Source organism: Ixodes scapularis, unplaced genomic scaffold (genome assembly GCF_016920785.2).
Source record: "Ixodes scapularis isolate PalLabHiFi unplaced genomic scaffold, ASM1692078v2 PGA_scaffold6__148_contigs__length_123643588, whole genome shotgun sequence".
In the NCBI taxonomy this organism is placed as follows: Eukaryota; Metazoa; Arthropoda; class Arachnida; order Ixodida; family Ixodidae; genus Ixodes; species Ixodes scapularis.
This window is the reverse complement of record NW_024609881.1, coordinates 24,793,187-24,820,527: the sequence shown is the minus strand read 5'-3', so window position 1 is coordinate 24,820,527 and position 27,341 is coordinate 24,793,187. Positions and strand designations below refer to the sequence as shown.

General features: G+C 42.9%; 1 protein-coding gene across 1 annotated transcript; it reads left to right on the top strand.

Moving 5' to 3' along the window:
- Positions 1-1,297: 1,297 nt before the first annotated feature.
- On the top strand, positions 1,298-26,563 carry LOC115309152 (zinc finger protein 431-like). The gene is made up of 3 exons (XM_029967341.4): positions 1,298-1,399; positions 14,887-15,002; positions 24,587-26,563. Exons 2-3 carry the CDS (start codon positions 14,975-14,977, stop codon positions 25,780-25,782), a joined length of 1,224 nt encoding a protein of 407 aa, XP_029823201.2. The 5' UTR covers positions 1,298-1,399; positions 14,887-14,974; the 3' UTR covers positions 25,783-26,563.
- Positions 26,564-27,341: the final 778 nt, after the last annotated feature.

Here is a 27,341-nt window from a genome sequence, read left to right as displayed (position 1 = left end):
ACGCCGAGTGATGCATCTTTGTGCCTTCGCACGCTTGGATACCGGTCAAGAATTGACGCCGCGCCAAAGTTCTGAACGTGTGTCGCGCGTAGATGCCTTTAGATCATTTATATATATCGGCCACGGAGTTCTGGATCGTCCAGCTGTTCCGGTGAGTTGCTATCAATAAAAGGGGGAGATATGTACCTGTTCTTATGTACTATATTAACCATGGCTATGTCCCAAATCTACTCTAATAGATTCCGTGGGAGCACGAATAGGGCAACGTTGTGGAGCCAGGGGGGTTTTCGAAAGCAAAAGTACAAGACGGCGAGTATGAAAATCTTTGAAGCGCGGCCGATATGGTCGTGTGCAATCTGTTGACCAATTGCAATTAGGCGAGCCGCGCTCAAACGTCAAGTGCAATTAAGTAGGTTGATAATAAGCCAGCACTGATCAGTGATGAGGAGCTGTTGTGCACGGTATTGTGTAAATCGTCTAAGGACGAAAAAAAGACGTACCTTGTCCCCATCTTCCGTCGCTAGTGGACGCTGGATTAAGCTCGTTCCTAAACCGCGAGAGGAAAAGACGCTGATCCAGAGGCACGAACAGCTTCACGCACATTGCACTCGCTAAACACATACACACGGCGTCGGTTCTTGGTCGGTATCCAAGCGTGCGAAGGCACAGAGACACGGCACTTCGGCGTGCCAAGGAACCTTTGAACACGCCGCCAGCCCTTCCTTTCGACGGATTGTGCCTTTTTCCTGCGACACTGCACTTTCGTAAAATTTTCCACGTGTTCACAACGGCAAGTCTCAACAATACACAGAGTCTTCAAAAAACTTCTTCGGCGAATGACGACGAACGAGTAGAAAACGTGTCGTCAGCACGCTGGAAAACCGCAGCAAAGGCTAGCAAAAACGGCAAATCGTATCCCAAGCGAGTGAGGCCCGGTGGCTTCACTTGCGCTGCAGCGAACAAGCGGGGAAGCGCGATCCAGCGATTGTCATTGAGATCAGTGCTACCTATGAACAAAATCAGTATCATCAGTACCACCAGAGCTTCGCCCCCTTCGCCCCAATCAACATCATTCACCAGGGCTACAAGGATAACCACGTGGCGCGTGGAGATGCGGTCATTTTTCTGTCTTTGCCTCGCAAGCTACTCGAGGTAACATTACTCTTGCAAATACATATTATTAATTTTATTACTATTATACCTAACACAGCGAATAACCGATTTTGCAAACGCGGGTTAAAATGACCTGTTTCAGTGACGCGCCCATCGGCAGAATGTTGCACTTGCGACGACGGTGGCGGTTCGTTATTTTCCGACTCTTCTGCCAGGCCAACGCGAGTGAGAGTTTTTGGAGGCCAACATGGCCAACACAGGCCAACGCGAGTGAGAGCTTTCGGAGGTGAGGACGATTTCATGTTCTGAAACAACAAACGTGTAACAGCGCTGTGTATGCGCCTTCCTTGTTTCTTCTTTCGTTTTCTTTTCTTTTCTTTTTTTTCGCTGGTTTACTTTACTTTGTAAGATGATTTAGTGCTGTCACTAGAGTTGACACCCGGCCCGAGTCGTTCCTGTGGGTACCGGCAAACATTCTCGCTTTCAAACAATCTGGAGCTCAGCCCATGCTCTATGCTTGTGCATGACTATGTTTAATACGTCAGATCATGTGGCCGCTTGTGCTAAAATTGCGATTTGAGGAGGGAAAGCTTTTTGTTCATTTTTTCCGTATCTGTCATTGCGTGGAAAAGGAAACCAATGGGTGTTTTTTACAAGTTTCCAACATGAGGTAATTGCTGAAAGTACAACCATTATTGCACAACCCACATTGAGGCACCCAAAGATGTTTTCGTTGTTGCTGAAAAGCAACAACGAAAACATGTTTATTTATACAACTTTACTTAGAACTACAAGTGTATACAGGAGGGTTACTTAAAAAGCAAGATCTAAGTGGCCTCAGAGGGACTGCCGAACATATTGCATCAACCACCTCCATATCTTGTTTAAACTTTAAATTAACACCCCCAAACGGAGGAGGGAGTCTTTAAAAAATAAAGAGTATTCTCTGGCGAAAAAAAAAAAGGGGGGGGGGGGGGTAGTTCTATAAACATACTTGGTTGTAAAGGTTTCTCTGCCTTAAATCTTTGGCACAGACCAGAAAGCGTGGACCCGGAAACTAGTTTGTTTTCCGAAACACACTTGCCAGAAAGCACGTTTTTGTGAGTTGCTCGCACCGTTCCTCAAGACGATGCACCAAGCAAGAATAATTTGTCTCTCAAATATATGAATTAGACTGCAGTGCACATTTTGTACCACCAGATTTGATTTTCTCAGCAAGAACAAATCACAATGACCCACGTAGCATTAGAACGTTCTGAGAACATTCCTGGAATGTTCAAAACAACATAGACAACATTCTTGGAATGTTGAAGATTTACATAAGAACGTTCTATCAACGTTGTCAGAATGTGGCGCAGGCACTTATCGCTACATTAGGGGAATGTCTTCAAAGGGATATTCTTAGAACGTTCTGAAAATGACATAGAACACTACCAGGTCATTCAATCAACATTGAAATATCCCATCAAGGTTCTAACAACGTTCTCAGTACATCCAAAGAACTTCTACAACATTCTCTGAATGTTGCAGAAGTTCGAGCATAAGAACAGATACCTACGGCATCCCACACTCGAGCGGGACATACCTTCTTCAAGGTATTGAATCTGAGATGCTGAAAATCGGGTCTATTCAAAACTGTCCCTCTACATACGCAGTGAGTGCCAAGCTCATTATCAAATTTTGAAGACCATTGCTTTTCTCCTACACCTTATCTCACATTCCTCGGTAGACTCGTTAAGATGAAACTGATCCCTTATGCTAAGTTTCAAAAACCTCCACTTAATTTGCATATTTTTGGCACAAGGTGGCATATAGTTAGGGTGTGCATTTTCCGGTTTTAACCGAAAAACACCGATAAACATCCGTCGGTGACGAAAATATAAAATCGGTCAAAACCGAAAAACACCGGTGGTTGGATATTTTCGCCCTGGTTAAAACCGAAAAACACCGGTCGTTGCTAGTTTCCGACCTAGCGAAACCCTTTCCCCGTAGAGGTTCGTCAAACGTGTTATCTCGTGGATCCTGCATTCTTCCAGTGTTTATACATGGCTTGCAGGTGGCGCCAGTCCGCCCTCCTTTCTGGGGGTCAAAAGCGTCTAGTGAACGCAGTGGAAGCTAAGCTCTCATACGCCTTTCCCCTATTGTGTCTCCCATGGCCCCCTTTTGTGGAAAAATTAACACAGTGGAGGGTAGGCTCTCACGTGTCTCTTCCTCATTGTGTCTGGCCAAGTGATGTTGGTGGAAGCCATGTATTCAGAGGTTGCTGTGGTTCCTGGAAGACACTGCCAACGTCTGTGTCGTACAGGAGCGTGCGTTTTTATAATTGCGGGTTGCGAACCGCAAGCAACGTGCTGCCATGACGGCAGCACGTTCCTTGCGTGTAGATGCAAGCATGAAAGTCTACTATAATAACCAAATGTGAGAAATAGTTGCTTCCTAGAGAAGAAGTGTACGAACTATGTGAATAAAATTGGAACTCTTTGTCTGTGATCAACCGCTTTTTTTCACCGATAATCACCGTTTTTAGCCTCGTCGTGAGATGTTCCACCGAAATACACCGGTGTTTTGAAAATAAATAAACACCGAAAAACATCCGCCGATTTTTCTCACAAATAAACACCGGAAAGTACACACCCTACATATAGTGGATGGTGTTTCGAAACACAGGTTGCTTGAAAGCTCCGTAAAGTTGGCTTCACCTGTGAAAATTCTAGGAATGTTCGCAAGCGAACGTTCCAAGAATGTTGCACATATGAATGTTCAAAGGGGAACGTTCCGAGAACATTGTGCATATGAATGTTCGCCAACAAACGTTTCTAGAATGTTGAGCAGCTTACTTTTAGTGAAAAGACGGTGAGAGTGCAGGCGAGGTGGTGGTAGCTAATCATGTCGTATTACACCTGAGACTGCTGTGGAAGAAATCGGAAGAACTTTCAGTAGAAGGAACAGACACAGAGAACGTCTCAAACTCAGCTAACTGGTTTATTTCTCAAACAGCCTTTAAGTACCCACGGAACTTTTTCCCAACCACGCTCTACAGATAAACTCCTTTGTTGCAGACATTTCGAACCGGATGGAACACGCGCAAAAGATACAAAACAACCCACACATGAGACGAGGACTTAACAATGGGACACTGCGGATCATTGCAGTGACCTTGAGAGAGATATGTCCCGAATTATCCTAACAGTCGCGTCAAAACGCACACACAAACAAAAAAAAAAAAACACACAGGTGGCCTTTAAACCGTGGCGACGCACCCAGACATAAAGAGACCACAAAGAGAACACCTTTTTTTCTTTTTTTCTTTTCCTTGGGAAAACACACCCGAGTGATCTCAAAACCGTGATCACAAACACATTAAAAAAAAAAAAATTTTTTTATAGATGTATATACACATATACATTGTCTCTCCTCCCCCCTTTTCTCGTAAACCGAATGCGTTCGTTCAAAGTCTGAGAAACTTTTTGGAGTTGCGTCCAAGTTGCATCGATGCTTGGCTTATGCAGTTTCCAATAGAACTTATTCTTATTGTTTCTTTAACGACCCTCTTAATGTCATTTCGCTCTTCATGCAGAACTTCTGTCTCTGACCAATGCGCATTACAATTATTGCATTCCTCTATGTGCTTTGCTATTTCGGAGTTCGGCGCATGCGTGTGTACATTTCTCTTGTGTTCTAGTAACCTGTCGTTGAGGCATCTTGAAGTTTGTCCCACATACTTAAATCCACATGTCAACGGAATCTCATATACTACACTTTCTTTGCAAGGAACTGAAGGTTCCCGATGGGCCTTCTGACAGCCCTTGTGGTTCGACAGAAAGGCCGTCAACCTGCTCATTTTTAAATCTGAAGAAAACGCTACGTCCACGCCAAACTTTTATGCGAGAGCCTTTAGGTTGTGGGAAATCCCGTGGAAATACGGGATTACTGCTATCTTCTTTCTTGCTTCCTTTTCCCGTGGTTCGTTGTTAAATTTCAGTTCTAATTGTCTTTTAATGAATTCTTCATAACCTGCAGATTCTAGCCTCCTCCACTGTTCTTTCACGGCACTACTCATAAAATGAGCGCATGATTTACCCAACGCGTTTGTTACTAAGGACTTAAGAGGGCGCGGTACCTCTATTTATTCGTCTGTTTCAGCCACCAGATGGCGCGCGGCTCGAAACGTGGTTGAACGCGCAACTTCTAGATGGCGCCAGTATCGAGGTGTGAAAAGGCCCGCGTTCTCCGCTGCGTGAAATAGATCCCGAAATGTGCCTGGTTCTCCCGGCGGAGAAAGTTTCTCCCTCCCTCGCGCGCGCTTGGTATGTACGCGCGGTGGCCGAGTCCGGCCTCTGCGCTGTGTGATGCAGTGGGTGGCGTTCGTTTCTGTTCGGAGGTAGGAATAAAAATGCCGGTCCCCTTTTTTACGACGCTCGTTTCTATAGCTTGTTTTTCTTTTTTTTTTATCTCAAGTGACCTACAGTACCGCCTGTTCGAAATCGTCCTTTGCGGTGAGCGATTGAGAGTCAGGTTAGCATTTTATTTGGGTCAGCACTACACGTTCAATGGAGACCTCGGGCGGCGATGTAAATATGCTTTGCTCCCCAAAATGTGTCCAAGGTGCGCAATGACAATTGGAAAGGGTATTGAAGGCGCGCGACCGTCGGGTGGTAAAATACGTGCGTTAGATTCACTTATTCAGTCTAATCATTTTTGCCAACGTCTTTTATCTGTTTCGACAAATGACATGGTCTAGTCTATTGATAACCTTAGCTAGATTGGACGTACGGAGTGTCCGGGCTTTAAATAAATTTGCTTCGTTTATGTGAATGAATAACTGTTTTCTCTTTTCCGTGCTCGGTGCTATGCAAAAGTCGCTGAGATGTTATGGTAGCTCAGTGTGGCGGCGTTTTGCACGCTGACTCGCTATTGCATTCGCTGTGCACAATATGTGTTCAGATGGAATGTGCCAAATCGTATTTCCGATCGATATGATAGATTTACTTTGCTACAGTGTTAATTATATTTTCCTGATTTAAACTGGTTCGTCCCTGATCTGAGCCTAAGTTCAAATTCGAAGGGCAGACAGACTTAGCGTTGTAACAGCCGTAATGCGCAGAAAGAAATTAGTACCATGAAAGAAAAACAAAAGGATACAAGGTGGCTCAGTGTTATAGAAGTAATGAGTGTGCAAAGGATGCCATCGTACATGTTTTTTTTTATCTCCGCATCGCTGGGAAACGCTCAAGGTACCAGCAAAGACAGCGAGTTGGCGTGAAATTTTCATCGAGCGGAAAACGAGTGTCCTTTTTATTTCATCATGCGCTTTCATTTTGATATGGCTCAAAATGGGCGTGAAATAGTAACAGGTAAGGCAACAAAATTTAGATGTTAGGTCTGGAGCACCGCCTTACTCAGCCGTGTTGGGGGCATCTCTCGCGAGTCAATATGGCAAAGGTATTGCGCGTCGAACTGTACGTGAGAATTATCCATTTCAGCGAAACCTTGATTTCGCAAAACTATTGTGGCTCGAGTAGTGGCTTCCAGTACTTGGAAGCCACGAGCGAGAAATAAATGACAGTTGATTTTGAAGGACAATCGCGACGTGGAAACCCATAAAAGAGAGTTCCAATAAGACGAGAGCTTCCCCTTCTCTTCAAGTGCGTGGGTTACGCTCTCAATCCTGCACCTGTGGTAACACCGCAGGCTCCTAAAATCGCTTTGAAAACGTTCCTGATCGCAACAACTTTTTTTTTTTTTGTCGAGGCGCTATTTTATTTTTTTTTTATTTTTGTCTACCTTGATACCCCATCAGCGCAAAAACTACCATAAACTAAAAAAAAAAAAAAAATAGTGGGCATACAATGACAACGCACCCACTAGGACCCGAGTCAAGGCAAGAACAACTAACTACTAAAAGGGGAAAAAAATCATGTTCGCATACACAGACAGAACGCCTCCATCGAAAGAAATGAATCATGCTCTTGTTCTGCCAGTCTCGTTGTGCGTCTGTCAAAAGCCACAAAGGAGGAAGACAATCAGCGCCTACACCACTCCCCCCCCCGCCCACCACCTCTAAAAAGAAAAAAAAAAAAGGTTTCTTGGGCGCGCGCGGTCGCCCAAGCGATGACCTTGGAAGGGTATGCGATTGTAGCACGTTTGTCCCCCGGTTGTGCCCCTGTCTCAAATGCCACGGTCCGTTTCTCCCAAGTGCCCGTCTTATCTTCCCGAGTATCAACTCCGCAGTGATTCTGAATCATTCCGATGCTTTCCAACGTTGCAAAACTGTTAGACGAATATTTGCACAGAAGTATACACTGTTCGCAGAACTATCTACGGCGCTAAAATTCAAAAGCGCCGTGTTGGATTCGGGAACTCGTGTAGGTTTAGCTCATTGTAGGAACATTCTTATTCGCTCGATGAACTCCACAAAACCTGTAAATATTAGAATGAACTTTCCAGAGAACGATAGTTGTTGTCGGGGTTCCAGGCGACCGGACAGGTGGCAATTATTGGCTGATTAAAAATTTTATTTCATAATCACAATCGTATCATCAAGGGCACGCCATTTCCTCATCACTTCTTCTACGAAAAGAGTTGCTGTATTCGTAGCACACACAGACGGAAACTGTTGAGACTGCCCAAATAATATCTTCTTTTGGCAGGTATATCGCAGCGATTACACACAATGCCTCTAACATAAACATGCTGCTCCACATGTCTATTCACAAGATGCAATACATCGTTCTCCCAACTTTGTTGAAATGGGCATGAAAGCGCGTAACCGTCACTTTTTTGAAGTTCTACTAGAGGTGAAGTGTTCACCGTAAAAGTCGTTAATTATTTATTTATCTCCGTTCCACTACAAAGCTCGATTCACTTAAATTTTTGTTTTTATATCGTCTCTACAGCGCTTTTACGTCGGTACTTTCGTGTTAGAGGACATCGCATAATGTGCGAAAAAAAGAAAAAAAAAAAACGGTAGGATCGATGCTGCATAGCCTTTTTTTTGTGGACATGAAGAAAAAAAAAAAGATAGTAGTTGTCTTCACTTCGCACTGCATGTTTTAGCACGGAAGTTCCTATTTGGTTATGATGTCTTTATTTTCTTAAAAATTGTATACAGTAATTTAAATTACCAAATTACAAAAACGTCGAAATTGTATAATTGCTTTTCGTTGGGACGCCATGACGACAGCGGCACTCGTGTTCCCTCGTGGTTTTCGCCAGCATTTCTACGATGAATTGCCAGGATCGCGAGATGCAACAGCGTGACACTCTGTCTTCTGTGACATCATTTGTTGCACTTCGGGACCACTTTTGATGTATGGCCAGCATAAGACGCTAAACACACCAGTCGGAGACGCGCTGCAGGTGCCATAGTACTGCTCCTAAAAGTAGCTGTCACGTGCTTTGCTCCGCGACTGTGATTCCCTCACAGCAGCTCTGACTGAGGGTTGCCAAATTACGGTGAAACGGAGTATAGACAAAACAGACCGGAAACGAGCCGCGAGCATACGTTAGTCAAACTCCAACAAAAAGGATTAGTTTCTTCCCAAGCTGGACGACATTTACCGGGCATCTTTAGAGCTGCGAAGCTCAAAATCATGCGTACTCATAAGATTTTTTTTTTCTCGCGTGTTTGTGATTTTTATGATGTCCTGCAAGCAAGAAAAAAATATATATGGTCAAGTCACTCCGAGGGGGTACCGATAACTGCGAGCCACGAACATGAAGGATTCGCTAACATCCGTCAGGAGTGTGAACGGTAAATCGTCACGCAAACATATTCTCACAAGCTGCGAATATTTATTTGGCTTAGCAAGTAGAATACTAGTATACTAACGACATGTGATTATTGTACACAAGATACCATTTCTCGGTTCTTCAAAACCATTTCCCTTGTCTGAACGGTCGCGCTACGGGCCGCGGCTAGCCGTGCCCTCGATAGACTACGGAGCTGCGTTGTGTCGTCTGCTACTGTACCGCCAACAGGAGAGCGATAGCTCTGTGTGCTCCACAGATGCGTGTTGCGGTATAACTCTGTAAGTCTGTCCTAGAGGAAGACAAAAAGATAGGCTCTGTGACCCCCTCCTAAGCTAACAAAAAAACAAACAGAAGTATACTCGTTTGAACTGAACGGTTTACAAAATAGTGACCAGACATTGGAAAAGCATATGTCAGAGAACTTGGTTTATGAAATGGCATCATTGTTTCGAGCAAGAAATCACCTGCTCACCACTGGGACGATGAAATAGTCACTATTTATTGCATCAGGTATATTTGCGCTCATGAAGAAAAATCTGAACACATCCTTCTCCCAAAGTCCTATGTCGAATAATAAACACTTTTTTAAACATCTATGCACAAATAACTCATTTTTTTCTACACTTGTATATACACGTTAATTAAACGACGTCAAACCGCATTTTTGATTAGATCTTGATGTCTACACCAACTACATTCATATTTTTGAGAGCTTTATTGAACGATAACTTCAACTATAGTTAATGGAACACGATGGCTCGATCTCAACAAAAACCTCAAAGTGCGAAGCTTCCTCAGACGGTCGCTTGCGAGTATTCTCAATGTGAGACTTCAGAAGCTTTCACTTGCCATAGGGAGCTTGCTTTCGACTACAGCACTGTACGGGCCCGGAAAGTGCGGAGCGCGCTGCTGTGGGGAGAGGTTGACTTACAAGATGACGTGTTACGTGGTCACGTAAGATGGCGTCATTTCGTGCAGCGTGATCACGTAAATGACGTCATTTCGTGTAACGAGATCATGTAAGATGACGTGTTTGTGTCACGTGATCACGTAAGATGACGTCAGTTCGTATGAACTGACGTCACCTTACGACAACGCCAACAACATTAGTGCCATCCGGAACCATTGACCTTAGAAACGCGCCTCTTCGCTTGAAGAGCTGATATTCGTTGATTGTTATTTGTTTCTTTTGCCTACTACAGACCATTCAAAAACTCGCCTTCTGGGTGCCACCAACTTCGTCTACTGGGCTGTGAAGCGCGTTCGAGCGTGCGCAATACCTCTCTAGGTTGAAAGATTGTACACTGTGTATGCGTTCACAGCTCAATGACTTAGGCATTTTTCGTCAGGATAGATGCTCCCACGAGAAGAGCGTAATGGATGTGTGAATAGAATTTGAAATTTGAAATGTTCTTGTCCAATCACATTTTTCTTTGGTTATCAACGCTTTTTAGCGTCATCACAAGACATTCAACCCATAATACACTGGTGATTAAAAAATAAGCACCGAAAAACATGCACCGATTTTCGCTCAAAAATAAACACCGGAAAAAACATACCGTAATCATTACCCATGTCACCTTTTTGGGTGATATGTGAATTTTCAGAAGAACAGCGAGTTATCACCCTCCCCTAGGAATACCCTGACTACAGAGCAGGCGACCCGTTTTTCCCCGCGTTAGATTGCGGTGACCACGAACCGTACGGAGGTCACAGGACGTCCGTGAAAAATAAAAAGGAGGCAAACAACGATCTACTTTGTGCACGCTTCATCCCCGATTTCCACGACCCCAAGGCCGAAGGACGTTTGTGTGAAGGATAACAATAAAATAAAACTTTGCGTCAAAAAAAAAAAAGCCCGTTTTTAAAAGAAAAAAAAAAGTAGAAACAAGCACAACGCGTTGGCGGACCGCGAGGTTGTGGAACACCTCGCGGTCCACTTGCCACAGGACGGTTGTCTTCGACCCATAGCTCCAAGGTGAATTTGCCACTTGCGAAAACACGGAGACCTACCCAGCGAGAACCAGGAAAGCAAGACACGCACACTGACGTCTCGGCGTGCAGAATGAAACAGGATACGGGCGCGGAATACGGCCGCGGAAGAACACCTCGCACAGTGCCGATCCGGCCGATCTCCGAACGGACGATTTCGCATTTCGTGGACAGCGAGCGCCACCGCACGGGAGAGAGAGGTACCTTAAAAACGACGAAAACAAGCACGGACACCTTGGTTCTTTATATTTGCTGTAGTTATGGAACAAATCGACTTACATGAATAATTTGAATATTATTCGATTCCGTAATAAACTTGGAAGACATTAAGCACAATACTTCTTATGTTTGAATTTAGATAATTTTGTAAATTCGCTCCGAACGCAAGAGTGCCGAATTAGCCGATTTTGACCATTTTCATGATTTTTTAAAGAATATAATTAAATTTATGATGAAACATTTGTGGCGCTTAGTGTCTCGATAATGACTCAATGTCTTTAAAGCGGAAATTTTCAAGAAGATCCGCGCAGCCGTTATTATGTGAGAATTTTTTTAATTTGGTGAAAAACCTCATGTATTCTCTATGGGGCTCTGAGGTGCGCCCCCTCTTAACTACCCCTGCTTTAACCGACTAGGCGTGACAACTCTTTCTACTTAACACAGGTTTTCCGGCTTTTTTCCCGTATTCCCAACAAAGACCTTGTTCGACATGTACGTGTAAATCTAGAGACTGCAGGATCCCATTTTCAGGTGTTTCAGTTGTAAACCTAAGCTCCGGAGCTGCTGCTTTTATAATCGATTCCAGACCCTGAGCATCATTCTCTCGAAAAGCGCAAATAAAAATATCATCCACGTACCTTTTAACAATGCAAGCATTCAAGTTATTTTCTCTAAGTGTTTCACTTACGCATCTATCTAAGGTGTTAAGATAGATTTCTGCTAACATCGGAGCCACCGAAGATCCAATGCATACACCATTTCTTTGAACATATTTCTGCCCATTATATTCAACAACTGTTGCTTGAAGGTACAAATCAAGAAGTGAAAGGAAACTGTCGACGGCGATGCCCGTCCTGGACTGAAAGTTTACCAGGTTTAACTCTAGCACTTGCCGAACTCTTTGCATCAAGCGCACTTTCTCAAGCGAATAGTATAGATCCTTAATGTCCATTGACATTACAGTGCATTGTCTTCCATGAAAGCCCTCTAGAACATCAATTAGTGCCTCTGAATTTCTCAGTGAAAGACTCCCCTCCAGTTGAATTACATTAAACCCTCTTTGCAAAAATTTCGAGAGGCTACACTGCCACGTTCCGAGTTCGTTGATTACTGTGCGAAAAGGCATATCCGGTTTGTGATCTTTCAAAAAAAAAAAAAAGCTTTTTATTGAAAGTTTTCCCGATTTCTTCCACCGCAGTCTCGGGTGTAATACGACATGATCAGCTTACCTTGTAAGGAATGTTCACATACGAACGTTCCTAGAACGTTCCGAATGGTGTTTTAACGTTCCTTCAACATTCAGAACACCCAGGGAGTGTTCGCACGACATTGGATGCTACGTGAGGACTTTCAGCATAGAGAGTGATGACATCACATGCAAACCATGTCATGTGCCAACCAGTGCTGTTTCCTGGTGAAATACGATGTTCACAACACTAGCAAAATTAGATGTCAAAATTGTAAATTTGTGCAGTATCAGTCTTGCAATGACATACAGCACACTAATAAAATGTTAGAGTGCATGACTGATAAACCACAAAGCCGTAAAGTGAGGGCCCAAAAGAAGTGCACATAAAACCCAATATAACATCAATCTCCCGAGGCAGTATTGTGCAAAATTTTGAGTTCGTGCAAGCTGATGCCCAAGTGGGATTTGTGTTAGGATTATAAGAACCTGCGTTTGTCCTTTATGCTATTTTTATGTGATTTGAAATATTATATTACATATCTATGTATTTCTTTTTGCAGTAAGGCATCCTGCATCGCATTCTTTTGAAGATTTATCTTTTTATTTCTGCACATTTCATGTCTTTCCCTGCATATTTATCATGTGAGGACAAAGTTGTTTTTGGCATGCCCCACGACCAATGTTTCACAGTGCCAAACAGTGAACAAAAAAAAAAACACGTTTCAGGAGACTCAACAGCTAGCATATTTTTGAGTACCGTATATCGTCCTTCTGTGTCTGTCGCAAGCAGTTATGTGAACTTCATACAATCAAACGTATTGATGATAATAAAAATATATTTATTCTCTGACTGAAGATTTGACAACAAAAGTAAAGTCCAGTCATCTTAATTATATGCATCTATAAATTATGTGAAAAATGTTCTGCAAATCTTCGTCGGCGTTTTTATCTTTGATTTTGAAGCTGATAAAAATAACTGTGTTTCTAATACATGTATAATGGCTCAAACATATAGAAGTATATTATTGCCTCTTTTATGTGATGAACAGCAATCTTATTTGTCTGTGGGCTGGAGAAAAACAAAGTACACAGGGGTGCTTGGAGGAACTATGACAATTATGCAGGCATACCGTCAGAACGTGACTAATTAAGTAGCTGTCACGTTAACTAGATCATGAAACACTATGTTCTATTTAACAGAAACTCAGCAGTTGGCCAGGATGATGCATATTTGCAAATTGAATTGACCGGCGTCTTGTCAAGAACAAATTTCTAGAGCTGTGGTTTGCCCTTCATCTTGTATAAGAAAATTATTGCTTGGGCACGCTGTTTTATGTTGCATTCAATCTAAGTAGAAAGGTGTGTATAGATGTGTCTGAACAATTTCGATCACTCTTTTCTGCATGATTCTTTGCATGTATCACATTGCTAGTGTAAACAATGTTGGTTGGGAAAACGAGCGTTATGATTGCTGCTCAGGGTTTCTGTAAAAGGTAAACTGAAAGGGTTAGTCCTAAAAGTTTCGTGACATTTTGAAAATATTGCCTTTAGCCCAGTTGCGTCGTCGTCATACATATTGTTCAACTTTTTTTCGTAAACAATATTTCACTATGTGGGAATGAGGTGGCTTTTTTGTGATTTTATGCACTGTAATTGCTTAGTTGAACAGCACAACTATGATCGAATTTTTAATACTGTGATGCAAAGTTGTGCCAATAGTGTGTATCTTCGGCAACCTACAACACTTTGTGACAACCTTTCGATTCAGGTAAGATGTATGACTCAGGTAAACAAATGGATGTTTGAATGTTTATCCCAATTTTATTTCTTTTTTTACTGTTGCATTAAAACTAAATTATGTAATTTCTTATTTTTGGTACCCGAAAATACAAGTGGATTTTCGTACGACAAAAAAACTATATAAAAATAATTTTTGAATTAGCGGTTTGAATTGGTTCAAACTGGTTTGAATTGTTACCTTTGCTCCCCAGAACTAAACTGAAACCCGTGACCCAGAACCCAAACCGAACGAATAAACATTTCGGTTTGACACTTTGGTCAAGTGCAAGTTGTGTATATTGCCACCATTGGCCTATTCCTAAATTATCCAAGCATCAAGGAGCATGCTACAAGTGTAGTTACACTCACGGCATATGCTTGAGTCTACAGCAGTAGCCGGTTTAACTCAAAAGCCTAAAAACAAACGTCCCATCTTGCACGCGGTTATTTACTTCAAATTTTTGATGAAGGCGAGTGCATGCGGCGCGTGTGTGTGAGTAGTGGCTCTCCCACATCACTTAGAATTTCAAGATGTCTGAACACACTGCTCTCACTCCCGTTTGGAGCCTATACTGCAAGTTCATATCTAGGAAAAAAGGTGCGCATGGTGATACCGGTTGGGCTCGGAGAAGACGAATGCAGCAAACTAGTAATTTTAAGGGAGGTTCATATCAGTGGTGCGTGAATGTTGGGCAATTTAAGTGTTAAGTAAGTTCCTATATATAAGGACACAAAGATAGGGGTCGTACTGCGCTGGCAGAATTCCTTATTTAAAGTGCAGACGACATACACCCATTGAGACTCACTAACCTCCCGCTGTCTGAACATGCACGCGATTACAGTTACGGGAGCTTCGTGGAACACTGCTTTGCTTCAATGAGACGGCATTTGGCGAGTGCCTTTGGAGCCTGACCCCATCCAACAGTTCGTATGGAACCGAATCAGTCTTCAGGTCACGGTAAGTTCATTGTTTCCACCTGTGGCTTTACTGCGGCCGGTTGTAGTCCAGAGCAGCTCTTGTACAGCTGTCCCCGACACCTAAGGGTCCATGCTAATTCTGAGATCCTCCACAGAGAAGGCGTCGTCAGTAGAGTCCAAATAGAGTTCCTCTGTAGGCTCCCTACGGGAGCCAGAGTTGTGCGTTTGTTTTCCATGAGCCGTTGCGCCGCTATTCAGAGAGAGAGGTCCAAAACTGATCACGTGAGGAGCCGAGAATCCTATGCCATGTGAGAAAGTCAATTTGCCGTCGTTTTATGCACACCTGCTGGCATATGTTCTGCTTTTGCCTCCTGCTCCTCCTTCCCTGTTTTTCAAGCGCGGCACCGTGTTTCGCCGAATTTAGTTACCTGACCTGCTGCAGTCGATGGAGCACGGCTCCTACACGCACGAGGAGTGGCTTTCTCGCATAGCTGAAGATTTCAAGATGGCTGGATGCGCAACTCTGGCTCCCGTAGAGAGCCTTTAGAGGAAGTCGAAATCCCAGAAAAATATGTGCATGGTGACAAGGGTTGGGCCTAGAGAAAACGAAAGCAGCAAACTAGTAATTTTAAGGGAGATTCATGGCAGTGGCGAGTGAATGTTGGGCAATTTAGGTGTTAAGTTCCTATATCTGCTATTCCGGGCACCTCTGGCCACCTTGACAGGGGTCGAATATCCTTTCCTCTTTAGGTATTCGTCGCACGCTTTTAAAGGGGTGGGGAAACGAAAATCCAGCGCTCATTTTCTAGCTTGAATGTGTTGCATGTTGCACCCTAACCTCAAAAGCACCAGTCTTCCGTTGAAAGGCACAAGAAGACAAATTTTAAAGCTAAATAAACAATCTTTCAATGTGCACCTGGTGGATGCATGCGGAGCCTATTTGGGAGGTAATCTAGCAACGTTGGGGAACTTGCTACGTAGTCGTGACATAGCAGATTTCTTCGGAGCAGCGCTGCTCTTTGGAATTTCAACATTTTCCTTCTTAGCTTTCCTCCTGAACTCACAAATTGCACATTCTACCAAACGGTCCAAGAAGACGGAAAGGAAGGACTCCCCTTTTTGTCGGACCCTCATTCGTGCAACTGGACACAGCCATTCTCCCCCTAGAAAATTAGCCTGGCGCTCAAAACTCGAACAAAACTTGCTTTCCCACCCCTATCAGCCCTAAGCTGACAGTGTTGTGGAAGCTACGTGCTCCTTGGGCCAGCCACACGCTCGTCGCCCCGCAGGTACTTCGAACAGCTCGGTTGTAGCACGCTGACGCTATTGACACCACCATAACGCTGACGTCACCAAGGGCAAAGCTCATAACCACGCCAGCCTTGCTACGTCATGAATGCGGAAATATTTTTTTTTTCCCTTTTTGTTTGCACCGGATATCCCATGATGCATCGTGCTTTTCGTTCGCTTCTCTTTGAGCGCTTGCTCGAGTGCACCGTTTGGAACGAAAAATATAGCCAGTCGTTCAAAATACAAACGTGCGATTCTCATTTACGGTTATTATCCGTCATGCTTGACTCATTTCGGAAGGAAATTTGAATATTAAATTTTTGTGTCTTTCCCCCTTTAAAAGGCAACCTGCCGGGAGAGGCATGTTGTTTCTCCTGAGCAACACGCAACGTGCTAGGGGAGCACTTAGGAGTGGGATCTTTCGACATAGAACTGAATCTGGGAATCCGCAAGCCGGCACTTTGCCCGAGATAACCTGAGAGGCACAAAAGCTTTTTCCAAGACATGAGAAATAGCATGAAACTATTGGTACCATCCTCTCGATTCTCTTATTCGTGCACGTCGTCATGCACAACGACTTGTGTCTGCGCGGTAAATCCCAGGAGCTTCGCATGATCGGCAGCAAGTTGGACGCAAATCTTGTTTCCTTATTTTATCACCTGGGTTCTAGACTCTTGTACAGCCTTTTCAAGTCCGCATCTGAGACGTTTCTATGTGAATATCATTCATGAAATTGCCGGGGTAGGCCGACATTGCAAATGATTTGTCACATCATCCACTGTCACTCGTCTATCTGACAAAATGAGTTCACAAGCACGCTCAACATCATTATCAGTCGTCGACATGGATGGGCATCAGCTCCTTTATGACTGACACTTGTGCTTGCTTCATAGAACTTCTTCATAGAACTGAAAGAATGTACTCATCTGTGTTTCGTCCTCTCTCTGTTTTATACTTTCTGTTATCTAGTTCTCTATCTGCTTTGTTCATTTAAAGGACACATGCAAAGGAAAAAAACACTTTTTTTTAGACAGCTTAGATGGAAAAAGGATGTCATAAAACGAATTTACAACGAAGAAACAAAATTTTTAGAGCTATATTTACGGCGCTATACGAATTTGTAGTCGACGCTCGCGGGAGCCGCCGCTGGTCACATGGTAGGCCCGCACGCCGCCGCGCTGCGTCGCCGCCGCACGCTGAGCATTGTGCGAACGCCGCTTCAACGCGTTTCTCCAAGCCGCCGCCGCCGCACAAGTTTGTCTGCTTCGGGGCGCCGCCGCCGTCGTCTGACCGGCGCACAGGTCTATCACGTCTGCTTGCGCTTTTTCAGGAGTTTCCTTTGGGCTCTAAAAGTTACTTATTCGTCTTGGTTTTTTGTTATACTTCAAACAAAGATGAATAAGTTACTTTTAGAGGCCATAGGAAGCTTCCGAAAGAGTGCAAGCACCACGTGATAAATAAAGACCAGTCACATGATAAATACGGACCACTTTTCCGCGGTGCCCGCGGGCGCCAACTACAAATTCGTTTTGCACCGTAAATATAGCTCTAAAAATTTTTTTTCTTCCATCGTAAACCGGAGACACGGAAAAATAAAAAAAGGACAAAACAACAACAAGTCTCAATCCGTGTCTCCAGTTTACGATGAAAGTTCTTCACCAGCTCGCCTGTGCTTTTACCCTTTCTTCTTTTTTTCTTCGTTGTAAAATCGTTTTATGGCGTCCTTTTTCCATCTAAGCCGTTTAAAAAAATGTTTTTTTTCTTTGCATGTCTCCTTTAAGGCGTGAAGTTATACTTACTCCAAGGTACTTATAATCCATGACATTTGTTAATGTAACCCCCTGAATTGTGTAGCTGAACCCCAAATGCTTCTTGTTAGTAATGGTCATGCATACGGTTTTTAGCATGTTCAGGGACTTTTGCCATGATGTACACCAATCAGTTATTTTAGACAAATATTCATTTAACCTAGTTTGGTCTGCAACAGACTTAAGTACAGTGTAAATAATGCAATCATCTGCAAATAATCTGGGTTGAATGGGGGAATCAATTATGAGATCGTTAATGTACATCAAAAACAACAACGGCCCAAGCACCGAACCTTGTGGCACTCCCTACTCAACGTAGCTTATTGCAGACGTTTTTCTTCAATACCTACAAACTGCTTACGGTTGGTAAGAAATGCCTTGATTCAATTATTGACATTATTATCTCCCAAAACCGATTTCAATTTAATTGGTAGTTTTTTTATGACTGACCTTATCGAATGCTTTCTTGAAGTCCAAAAAAATTATATCTACTTGTCCCTTATTATCAATCACTTCACAAAGATAGCGCACCATTTCTACAAGCTGGGTCACTTTCGATAAACCTTCCCGAAAACCATGTTGGTAGTCTCTGAGAAGCCAAGAAAGATATTGTCAGACATGTTTGGAAACTAGTATATGTTCTAAAATTTTACAGGATGTTGATGTTAAGGCAATGGGTCTATAGTTGGAAACAATTGTGGTTTCGCCACCTTTCGGTATAGGAATTATTTTACTCATCTTCCAGTCGTCTGGAAGGGTTCCCGTTGACAGTAATTTTTTGAAAATAATCAAAAGGTATTTAGCTATCCACTCTGCGTACCTCTTTAGAAAGGCATTTGAGATTCCATCTGGGCCCATCGACTTAAACGTTTGTAGATTCAGTAATAAAGCTAGAATTCCTTCCTCCGAAAGTGTTGTCATTTATATCTGGACGGTCCCTAGGTAACATGAACTCTACTGGTTCCTCGTCATCTTTTGTGAATACGCTGGTAAAAAATGTATTAAACTCCTCTGCAATATCCTGCTTGTCAGAAATAACTCCCTGCTCTGTGCATATCTTAGAGACACTTCTTTGTTTCTTTGTTGAATACATCCAAAACTTGTGGGATGATTGTCTAAGGAATTGTTGTATTGTGACATTGAAGTACTTGTGTTTTGACTCTTTTATCCGACTTTTCATTTCAGCGCTCAGTGTTCCTATTTCATGTTTTAAAGCTTCACTACGCACCCGACGGAGTCTTTCCCTGCGTCTTTTCACTTTTCTTTTTAGCTGAATGGCTTCTCTTGTTCATCACATTGTTTTGACAAAAACGGTTGGCTCTTCGCACCTCCCGTTGCAGTCTTCCCCAATAGAATGCTGAACAAATCTCGCTTCGTAGTCATTATGATTTCTCGTCGCCTCTACAATGTGTGGTAACCAGAAAAGTTACGATTGTAGAACGATACAGTTTTCCCGAAGCTAAGATTTTATTTGCGAGAAAAGGAAACTTCACTGATGATTGTCCCAACGCTCTAAACACACAATAAATGGCCTTTTTGTTGCTTTATTATCTCAATGCGTTGTTCACCGCAATTTAATGAGAACGGCAGAAGTGTTGACAATCCTCTGATTGCCAGATCATGCACTGCCGCTATTCAGCGCTCCGATAAAAAAAAAAGGATATGCATTGAAGGTAAAAATAAGCAAGGTTGTAAATAGCAATATGTTACAGACATGCGCAAATAAGTACATGCGAATAAGCACGCTGAAATAAAACGAACGGAAAGACAGACGTGAGCACCACGGCTGCGTACCTTCCCCAGCTAGGGCTAACACGAACTGAGAGTGGAGAGCCAACTTGAAGACGGGTCGATAAACACTTTACATGACAATATTTTGCATCCTTGTCATAATCGAAGGTCATTCTGTCGAAACTCTTGCGTTGTTGTAGTCTAAAACACTTTGTACAACCAGTTTCGTCCACTGCGTCGACCACCACAAACCAGCCGCCATGTTTTATATCCAGGATTAAGGAACAACCAAAAGCAAAATTCCCAATGTTGAGTGCTTACGACAGGCGTGGTTAGTGCTAGGTTTAGCGATTAGTGATTTAGGTGCAACAGAACGAAACCGAAACTTGGCGTAAGTTCCCTGCTAAGCTCCGATTTGCGCTAAGTAGCGTTGGTGCAACCAGCCCGTAGTGAATCATCTTCATTTTCAGCATTTGCTTCTTTTAGAAAAGGGTCGAACATTGTCGTGCCAAACTCAGCCACAAACACTAAGCTGACGTCCCGCCACAGTCTCCTCCTCTGAAATGCATACTTTTTAGACCGTCGTCTTGCGTTCTTTTCATCGAGAAGGACATAGAATAAAGGCTTAGAGACCCAAACGTTTGTTGTACTGTACACCAAATTATTCTTGCGGTCACATAATTTTATGGATTTCGCAAGTATGAATTTCAGGAATATTTAGTGGGCTTATTTTATGCTTCGAAGTGGTTTTCTATGTACTGGTTGCGATGAAGTGATGTATTGCCGTGGTAAATGTTTTTCCATATTTTTGAACTGTGAAATTTTTTAAATTTAGTTATTCACAAAAATCTGTTTGCTTTAGTATTTGATGCGGTTGCTGAAACAGTAAAGAGCGATATTTCTAATAGTTAAAAAAGCACAGCATGACAACGGACAGAAAGGAAGACGCAACGCTACTTACAGCTGAACTTTATTTTTACTGTCACTCAATATATATACCGGTGCCAACAAAAACAAGTTAAGAAATATATACAAATAAATATTGTTAAAAGGCTAAAATTGTGACATCACTCATCGCACCATCTCATACTATAGTCAGTTACAGGTCAAGAAGGTAGCGGCAAATGCCCCTCAAAGGGAATCAGATATCCCTCCGCCACCTCCGCATCCAATAGCGTCCCACCGTTTCCGTGACGTCGCGGCCAACGCGCGAGGAGGGTCTTGCCTTTCTTTACATATTTGCTTTATCTTTCGACTTTGACTTAGCATTATGGAAGCCACGGACGGAAACAAATACGTGACTTTCGGGGATTAGCTTCCCCCCCGATGGATACAAAGGCTGCTTTCAGGGGCTCGGTTCCAGGTCGCTTTCTTAAAAAGTGGGATCGGAGACAAGTGGGAATCCATTGAAACGGAACAAGGAGCGTTTCCAGTGAACTCTTCTTTCGACTGCGGAGAGATTTCAAACGGGCGCATCACACTTGTGGGAGGAGCTTCTCCTATTTTCTTGACTTGTAACCGACTATAGTCATCCCTGGTCGAGGAACAGTAATTCTTTGTCTAACAAAGATACAGAGGGCGTGCTTGCACACTGCAGCCCCAATCTTCCAATTTCTTGGGCCACAACTATTTCTTGTGTGGTCACGCAAGAAATCTTTTCTAATCCTAAACAGCGACTTAAAAAGGAGGGATTCTTTCGTCTTGCAGGATAAACTGTGAGGATAAAATTGAAGGGAGTGGAGAGTAAGCTTCCTCTTTTCTGCTTGTTGATCGGCCTTTAAGGGATCGGGTAAAAAAAAAACATGCACCCCCTCCTTATCCCCCTGTCGAGGGAGTTGCCAATTTTCTGTTGGCGGTGCCCCAATACCAAACCCACCGAGGGCACAGGGTTGAGACCTTGCTCCAGAGACATGAGGGAGGGAGTCCCAATTTTTCTCCTGTCCCCTAGCTGTGCTACTTAGTTTTTCTTCGTTCAGTTTTCCCCAGATAATTTTCACGAGCCCTCTAACCTCCTATTTGTTGCATCTACTTTGCTGTAATCCACACTTTCATTTCCAGTGAAACTCTGGGCACCTGGTATGTCTGTCAACACTCTGGGAAGGGCAGCACTAGGGTGACCACCTTCCTGCTAGCAAAATGCAGGACACGTGGGGCAGGGGGGGGAGGGGGAAGGGGGGGTAGAGGAAATTTATTAACACACACTACGAACCGAGGCTCTGTTAAAACAGTTAATATCATGTGCTGTTTGTACACCTGCTCATTGCATTGGAGCTATCAAGCTCAAATAATTGTCACTCACAGTGATACATTTTTATGCTAAATGTGTTATTAAATGTGTTGAAAGTTGAAAACGTAAACATTGAGTTATTGCAGGACTCGATGCATTAGATAGAAATAAGAAGTGGTAAATCTTTTTCGGGTTATTGTTTCCTGTCAACGCTAACTTTTATCAACATGGTCCTACACAATTTTTTCACATGTCATTTTTCGACCGATGTGAGATGCAGGCATTTTCCATTGTGTGGCTGTCTTCCCCCCCTCCCCCCAAAAAAAGTCTGCAGCAACTTTTTATCGCCTTGTTTAGGTGCGCCCAGGGTTACCGGACTGATATTCGACCAAAAAGTGGTTGCCCGTAAATGTGCATAGACGAAGAGGCCAGACAAGCTAGAAAAGTGGCTACATGGCAAACCTGATGAATGGCGTAGCATAAGGAGAGAACGGCAGGTTACGTGTTTGGTTGGAAGGCCCCGATAAATTGAACCATTGTTCAGTGCCCAGGTCTTATGCCTTTCGAAGGAAGCACAACCAACACTGAACAGTAGTGAAACTCTCAGTGAACTCTAACCCAAGGTCTTAACTAAACTTTTTTCTTTATTGGTGGACCCTCTTGTGTCTGTAACAAGACAAACTTGCATGTATTTACCCAGTTTGTTCCTAAAACTAGCTGTCCATAGCCTCAACTGTGGGTTTTATTACTCACGAGGCAGAGTTGCATGAGAGGAATTAAACCCCCAAAATTGTGTCTATATAGTGGGGTATCTATGTTAGTAAGACATGACTGCAGCACATGTTGAAGTTCTTTTACTGAGAACTTGAAGTAAGACTTTCGGTCTGACCTGCCATAGTCAGGACAGTCATTGGCCAATTAGAAAACGTCATATCTAGGGTTCGGAGTTTTCGGTTTAAACCGATAAAAGTACGCCGAATCCATTTTCGAAAATTCGGTTTTAGCTGAAAAAGGTCAGTTTGTAGTTCGGCGTTTTTGGTTTAAACCAGTAAAAACCGATGAAAGTATGTCTAATCCGTTTTCCAAAATTCAGTTTTAACCGAAAAAGGTCAGTTCTTTAGGGCCGCGTCGAGGTGGGTGGGGGAGGGAGGGAGAGATAAGGCTTTGCAAGGTTTGACATTGTGTGACGTCTTCGTGATTGCCCTCTTCCAAGGTTCAACATGCAACAAAAGAGGTCTTGGATTGGCCTTCGTGGGACAACTGTGTCCATTTTGTGATCGGGCTTAGTGTGTCAAGTTCCTGGTCCCCCCAAAAAAGTTTGGATGTTGGCTAGTATAAGGTTTTTCACTCCCTGCACTTCAGAGGACATCGAGGAAGTTGTCAATACCTTTCTTAACACCCTCTCTCAAACTTCCATGTAATTGAAAACATAAATGCAATAGATTTTTTTTTTTGCCATTCTGCTGGTTTTTGTACGGTCATCACCTCAGACAGTCACGTCGTCAGAATGAGAAAGAAAAAGAAGCACGCTGCAAATTATGCCTGCGAATTTCAATATTTTGAGGTGTGTCCTGACGGAAGTTGTAGCAAAGACCACGTATGTATATGTGTCGTTATTCTTTGAGTGATCACAAATTTCACAGCTACAAGGATCATCTGATCTGGTGTCCGATGATGTTGCGGTAATTTTTTTTTGGAATAAATATACACCGAAAAACACAGAAATTGAATTTTAAAATAAACGCCGAAAAAAGTATGTTGAATTTCGAGAAAAAAAATAAGAACCGAAAATGCGGAACTCTAATCAATATTCAATAGTCTGGAAAAATAATGTTTTTGTCGCACTCTAAATAATGCGGAATCCAGCCTCCAAGAAGTATTCGGATCCATATTTTTCACTTTTCAAAACAAATTCTTTTGTAACAAAAAAAAAAGAAAAACATTCTGAGAAGGCAGGAATACTTTCCAAAGTGAGATGTGTGAAGTGTGATATAGAAATCAAAATAAAAAAGTATAAAATTGCATTTTTTAATTTTTATTTTGCTTTAAAAAATTTTTACGGAAATATTGACGGCACACGAGATTTATGCTAGTTGCCTCTGAATTATGCGCGCAAAGTCCAGTATATCATAGAATGGTCGCGCACTGTCCACCTCAATAATATGGTCATACACTCTCTTCACCTCCACGGGATGGCCAAGCCTATCCACCTCTCCTCCACGCACCCAAAATGACAAGAGAGAACACAAGTGGAAAGGGGGTGACTGCTGACCAAATTGCATCTAACACTGTCAATATTGCTCTAAACAAATATTTTTTGTGTAAAATTTATCTCTTGAAACATAATTCCCAACCAGATTGTTTAAAAAAACATTTTTTTCTTTTCAGTGGTCCTTTGATGGTGCCAGCTGCATTTACGTGCTTCGGTGAACTGAATTCCAAACCAGAGCAAAATATTAAACTGTACAGCTGCACCAAAACTCCATTAATGACTACTCTTTTCCAAACTAAGTGACTATATTGGTTGGGCTTTCCTTGTATGTCAATACCTTTCGTATTTTCTTCTAGGTGATTTAGCCACATTGTTGGGGGAGACCAGCTGCCCACTGAAAGTCACCGAGGACATCTGGTTCGGATGCTGTTCCTGCACCTATGTCACTAGAGATCAGCATGTAATTGTGAGCCACCTCGCTGCCCATGGAGATGAACAACTGAAGTGCCAGCATCCTTCCATGTCTGGCTCTAAGTCCCAAGTGCTCAGCAACACTCAAAAGCACAAGAGTGAAAAGCCATTTAAGTGCAAGTTTTGTCCCAAAGAGTTTGCTTATAATTCCCTTCTGACCTATCACAATCGAACACACACTGGTGAAAAGCCCTTTAAGTGCATGCAATGCCCCAAAGCCTTTTCTTCAAAATCCCATTTGCAAACCCATAATTGCATGCACACTGGTGAAAAGCCGTTTAAATGCAAGCAGTGCCCCAAGGCCTTCGCTAAAAATTTCCATCTGAAAAGTCATACTCGAATGCACACTGGTGAAAAGCCATTTAAGTGCAAACTGTGTCCCCAAGCCTTTTCTCAAAATTCCCACCTGCGACGCCATAACCGATTACACACTGATGAAAAGTCATTTAAGTGCAAGCAGTGCCCCCTTGCCTTTGCTCGAAATTCCTGTCTGAGAAAGCATAATAAAATGCACACTAATGAGAAGCCATTTAAGTGTGAGCAGTGCCACAAAGCCTTTGCTCATAATTCCAATCTGAGAAGTCATACTCGAACACACACTGGTGAACAGCCATATAAGTGCGAGCGGTGCCCCCAAGCATTTGCTCGAAATCCCCATCTACAAAACCATAAACATTGGCACACTGGTGAAAAGCCATTTAAATGCAAGCAGTGCCCTTCAGCCTTTGCTCAAAATTCCCATCTGAGAAAGCATAATCGTACGCACAGTGATGAAAAGCCATTCAAGTGCAAGCAGTGCCCTAAGGCCTTTGCTCAAAATTACTATCTGAAAAAGCATAATCGAACACACACTGATGAAAAGCCATTTAAGTGCAAGCAGTGCCCCCAAGCCTTTGCTCAAAATTCCTATCTACAAAACCATCATCGAACGCACTCTGGTGAAAAACCATTTAAGTGCAAGCAGTGCCCCCAAGCCTTCGCTCAAAATTCCCATCTGCAACGCCATAATCGAACACACACAGGTGAAAAGTCATTTAAGTGCAAGCAGTGCCCCGAGCCTTTTCTCATAATACCAGTCTGACCCACCATTATTGAAAACAGTTTTTAAGGGTATGTGTGTGCATCACAACACATTCTGCTACCGGTTGGGACGTCGGTAGTTGGATCCCTTGCACTGCCCAGCAGGTTTTGTTATAAAGTGGCACTGTACGCATTTTGAATACAGTGTAATTCCCCTTCGGGACTGCAATGACTCAAGTTGTGGAAAATTTGGAACTGACTAACACGCTCATAATCGAAGTACTTTCGCCTTCCTTTTTTGCACTGACATCTTTGCAATCATGTATTTATATGAGACCTGCTTTGAGGTATCACTTTTCCACTTTTCCTTGCGTTAGGTGGTTCCAATATTTTCTTGCTCAGTGTTAATTTTCCTGGCAGTTGTTTCCATGTTGCCTGGCTGTCTGCATCAGAATTTTCAAACCTTAGGTGTCGTTGTTTGCTGTAAAAGTCCTTTAGGTTTTGTTTGTGTAACACAGGATAGTTTATTTTTCTGCTTCTGTGATGGCTAACATTCTTACACTTTTTTTTAAAAGCACGAAAAGGGTCGGTGAAGCTAAGTCTCAATGAATACTATATCGGCCATGAATTTGCTTTGTTTACAAGATCCTTTGAATGAATTGTTGCCCAATGCGTGTTTATTTTTGCATTGCATAATTAATTTGCAAGGATCTTTTTATCATGGTGATATTTTTCTTCTTACTTTTATGTTGTTTCTCTTAAATGAAATCTCCGAATGATACATATGTAATCAGACTTCTGCTTCACTGTACCTCAGAAATAAAGGCTGACAGTCAAGCTCCCACAGTGTTGTTGTCTTTTTTTATCTTCCATTGCATGTCTTAGCTGAAGTAAATGTGCCTCAGACAAAGTAGCTCTTTAGAAAGTTCCCACCTTGCCATCCTGCACAATGCTTGGATCTCACTGTAGCAGTTTTGTCGCCAAGAAATCGACTACCAAGTAGAGGTCCGTAGCGCGGCACGCAAGATAAATTGGCGGCTTCTGATATTGGTTCTGACCGTAACCCAATTCTTGCCCTCCAGCAGGTTTACGTAGGAGGTGACATCCAAGTGCACTTCACACACTTCACATGCATTTGTGCTGTTCAGTGGATGTGAAGGCGTCGCGCTGCATTCTTAAAAGGTATGAAAAAGAGACATGGGAGACTAGAGGAACTTCGAACCGATTTTACTGGGCTGATAGCCCTCAGCACGGGCATCTTCGTAATTGCATATTGTTAAACGACAGTTGCTTGCTTTCCAGCATCACAATCTAGCATTGCATGATGCCAATATTTTGTTGCACCAGGGACTTGTTCCTCAGGGCTGTAGTTGTAGCTCCTGGCTCTCTTTACCAAAATTTATAGATTGGATATCGTCGTAGAAGTTGCAGTGTCTCTGTTTTTTGTTTTTGTTTTTAGCTTAAAGGGCTACTGAACCGAAATATAGATTTCGCAAAATAAGGGCTCAGAAGTGTTGTATGGGATACTATGAACTCCAAAACATCACTCGTACATCAATATCTCAAAATGGATGGCTGTACTTTTGGAAAAGAAGAGCGCGATCAAGCGAGAGGTATGAC

Coding starts and splice junctions, on each gene's coding strand:
- LOC115309152 (XM_029967341.4), top strand. CDS start 14,975: ATGGAACCGAATCAGTCTTCAGGTCACG. Junction 15,003..24,586: donor GAATCAGTCTTCAGGTCACG/GTAAGTTCATTG, acceptor ATTTTCTTCTAG/GTGATTTAGCCACATTGTTG.